Source organism: Serinus canaria, chromosome 9 (genome assembly GCF_022539315.1).
Source record: "Serinus canaria isolate serCan28SL12 chromosome 9, serCan2020, whole genome shotgun sequence".
NCBI lineage: Eukaryota > Metazoa > Chordata > Aves > Passeriformes > Fringillidae > Serinus > Serinus canaria.
Window position 1 is genome coordinate 16,744,414 of NC_066323.1, and position 3,666 is coordinate 16,748,079.

General features: G+C 42.4%; 1 protein-coding gene across 1 annotated transcript; it reads right to left on the reverse strand.

Moving 5' to 3' along the window:
* Positions 1 to 332: 332 nt before the first annotated feature.
* On the reverse strand, positions 333 to 3,445 carry KCNE4 (potassium voltage-gated channel subfamily E regulatory subunit 4). Its single transcript, XM_018913070.3, has 2 exons — positions 3,283 to 3,445; positions 333 to 2,863 (listed from the first exon to the last, which is right to left on the reverse strand). Exon 2 carries the CDS (start codon positions 2,835 to 2,837, stop codon positions 2,346 to 2,348), a length of 492 nt encoding a protein of 163 aa, XP_018768615.1. The 5' UTR covers positions 2,838 to 2,863; positions 3,283 to 3,445; the 3' UTR covers positions 333 to 2,345.
* Positions 3,446 to 3,666: the final 221 nt, after the last annotated feature.

Here is a 3,666-nt window from a genome sequence, read left to right on the forward strand (position 1 = left end):
CTCCAAATGCAGACATCTCCAGAGGCTGAATAAGCAACACAAGTTTCCATAGCAGTTTTCCAGCCTCCCCAGTGCCTCCCCAGCACCCCCAGGTCTTTACAGAAGGGTATCTCTGTAGCCCTGCTGGCACACACTCACACCCTGAGCCCAGCAGCCAAAGGTGGATTGGGAGCACCTGGCCCAGCCCTGCAGCCAGCCCATAATGCTGCAGAACTGTAGAGCTCAAGGAATCATTTCAAAAAGAGACTTAGAAAAGGATCCTGCAGGAATTGTGCCCAGTCTCGTTACTGGAAATCTATTTGACGTAGTGAACAAACATGGAGACTTTTCCAGGAAATGTGTTTCTTTATTTAAATAAAATTAGTGCCAGTAGAAACAATAAACTTTAAATACATGAGACAATTATATACAACTCGATGTTAGGAATTATATACATCAGTTTTTTACAGATACAAATACATTTATACCAAAAATAAAGGACGAAGGAGAAAGCAATGGAAAATGTGACAACTTGTACATGTCAGTCTCATTTGGAAAGTTTCAGGATTCAAGTGATTCCAGGCAAAGTGCCAAACTTAATTTGGCTCCTTTCAAACTTAAAACAGCCCCTTTTAGAGTAAATCTACCAAAAAGCTTTATATGGTCTGATCCAAAGTTCAGCGAAGCCGATGGAAAAACTCCCGCTGCCTTCAGTCTGCCCCATCAGCCCTTTGGAGCACAATGGAGCCTTTGTTCTGCTGTGCTCAGACAGACAGACATCCCTGATCCCGCATCCATTAACCCTCTGAGCCCTCCCCAGCGCCAGCAGCACTGCACACTCTGCTTCAGTTCATCTCTGCCCTTCTGCATTCACGTTTTCCGAGCTGTCTCTCAAGCTCTAATGCCAGTGGATAAATCACAGAGCTATTTTAGTGCAGGAAATACGTGGAGACATTTTGCAAATATTTTGCTGTGCAATGCTTTAGACTCAGGCTCTTCAGCCCTCATGCTTCAAAACTAATCAAAACACTGTAATAAGTTATTATAAAATATAAGGTATGATTGAAATATTAATTTTCTTCTTTGTATTAATTTTTACTTCTTGTAAAAGTGCAATAATTTAGCAACAGATTTCATGAGCATTTGAAAAATGTCACAGTACCATTAGACTGGGGGAGGGGGAAGTCTGTGGTGGTTTTAAAAACTAGTCACTAACAGCTTTATAGAAATGCATGTGTCACATGTGAGCTGATTAAAAAAAAAAAAGGATGTAACACAATGCTTACCTACACTGGCTTAAATAGAGCAGAAAGTCTAGATTCTTTAATGATGTAAATGAGTACAACTTTAGTGACCTCAAACAGAGAATTTAACTCCAACAGAGAAGCACAAAATCTTGTGCTGGTCCCTGACTCAGCTGCTGATTTCAGTGGGGCCAGGAATTCACACTTGCTAGGTTAAATTCCATCCAGAATTCCACCTTTTTTTCAAGGGGGCGTAACAGAGCAGCATCTGAGCCTTTCTGCATTTCCAAGCCTGTAACAAGGATCTTTTACCATATTCTTTAACTTACAGATCTTTGCTTTTAGTGACCAAAGGTACACATCTTTAAAAAATACAAAAGCAAAAAACGAAACCACCTTTCCTGTTAGTTACTCAGCCACAGGCTGGATTGCAGCAGATTGTGGTGAGCCTGACCCAGCCAGTACATGTATATCTTCAGCAAAGACACAGAGTGTCATGGGTCTGGAGCCAGGCTCTACAAACTGCACAGGAGCTCAGTGCCTCTGTTTTTCTGCCTTGTCTTCCACTCTTTCTAAAGCCAGCCTCCAGCCATGCTGCAATCTCCCTTCAAGTACAGCATCAACAAATTTTCAGCTTTCAAGCCCTCATTGAGCAAATGTGCTGCTGGCTGTGGTTTGTCATAAGAAAAACACAGTAAGAGTATTTCTAGTCCATCACAGCTTTGTGTGAATGAGCATTACCCATCATCTTTAAGAACCAGACAATTGCATGAGGGTAACTTCCCCAAACGTTTCCCAGATATTTACAGAATTCTGAAATATGCAGAGACATGCCAGTAATAATTACCTCATTAGAAAATAATATATATTCACCATGTTCTTAGCTTTCGTAGTAAGAAATAATAATGGAAAAATTAAAATTAAGCAACCCAATTATGTGCAAGTCACACTTTGAAGTTAGGTACCACTGCTTCCTTGTCCTGCCAGCTCTCAGGAACACCTTGGGTCCAGGAGCACAGATACCTGTTCAGAGTTCATTGGAGAGCAGAAAAGTAGAGCCACAAGTTCTTAGTGGGAGCTCCACTCTTGCTTTGGCAGCTGATCAGGGGAGCCCTGCAAGTGCTAGGAGTTCTTCTGGAGGTTTTCCACAGAGCCCTCGCTGCTCTCGTTGAGGGGCGTTTCTGACACTTCCCCCAGCTCCGTGTCCAGCACTTCCTCCTGGATGGTGAAGTGCACATCTGGGGAGGAGGACTCGGAGCTCACACTGCTGCCTTCCATGGAGCAGATGGCACAGGACAGTGAGGGCACCATGCTCTCCTGCAGCATGTTCAGCATCATGGGGATCTGCACGGATCTCAGCCCTGCCACCGTTGATAGAGGCTTCACAGCTTCCCCCCACTCTCTCTCCTCATCTTTGTAGAGCAGAAGCAAATGGGATGACTTCTCTTTTCTTTTGGATTTCATGTAGCCAAGCATTATTCCAATCAGGAAGATCCCATAGAAAGACATGACAATCAGAATGTAAAAATACTCGTTGCTGTTGTTCTTCTCCGTGCTGGGGGATTCGGCATCAAGCATAGCTTGGGTCACATTTGCATGGTCCATCTTCAGCATGGAAAGGGTTTTACCAGAGCTAAAGCCTAGAGGAGAATGTAAATGGATATGTAAGATCAAACTTCAGAGCAAAGGTGGAAAAGAAACACCTGGCAAAAGGTTACCCCAAACTCTTCCTTATTCCTTGTAATTCTAAGCTTACAAACCCCACACCTGACTCAAGCTCTCAGTCTATTATACCTCTGTGTTAGTACTGTAAGTAAATGAACTCTTATTCAGACACAGAAAACATTAAAGGGAAGGAAACACATAATATCTTGAATTCAATGCTGAATTATAAAACCCCAATCCATGTGATTAAGAGGAGAAAACTGTATAGAAATTGTCTGCTGGGCACTTAAATATAGTTTTGTGCTACTTGGTCATGTTTCCATGGTGGGGGAAAGTTAGAAGTATTATTTTGTTCAGTGGTGCAGGAAAAAAAAGTAATCAAAAAGCAACTTACGCCGGTATGTCAATAATTCCTCCTTCTGCAAAGCTCAAGAGACCTTTCCTCTACCAAATGCCGGGTGTTCTGAAAACTTTCCTCTGCTGCAGTTGGAATAAATAGCTCTCAAGAAATGTTTCATCACGTGTTTTAGAGGCACAGTTTATAATAGTTTTGTGTTGGAGTCAACAGATGAACTTGAAGGATTGCAGTTCAACCCACTGAACTCTTAACAGCTGTGAAAAGAAAAGGAGTTGGGAATTCAGATTTTACTCTTTCCTAACCAGTTCCACACTGGATCTTTCAGCTTGTGAATCTGCTCCTTTAACATCCCAGCTGCTAAATCTGACCTCTTACCCTGAGAGCTGCTACACAGAATGGAAAACCTGCAGATTGTTATTC

Bases quoted from the DNA above. Each gene is read 5' to 3' on its own strand.
- KCNE4 (XM_018913070.3), bottom strand. From the start codon at position 2,837: ATGCTGAAGATGGACCATGCAAATGTGACCCAAGCTATGCTTGATGCC.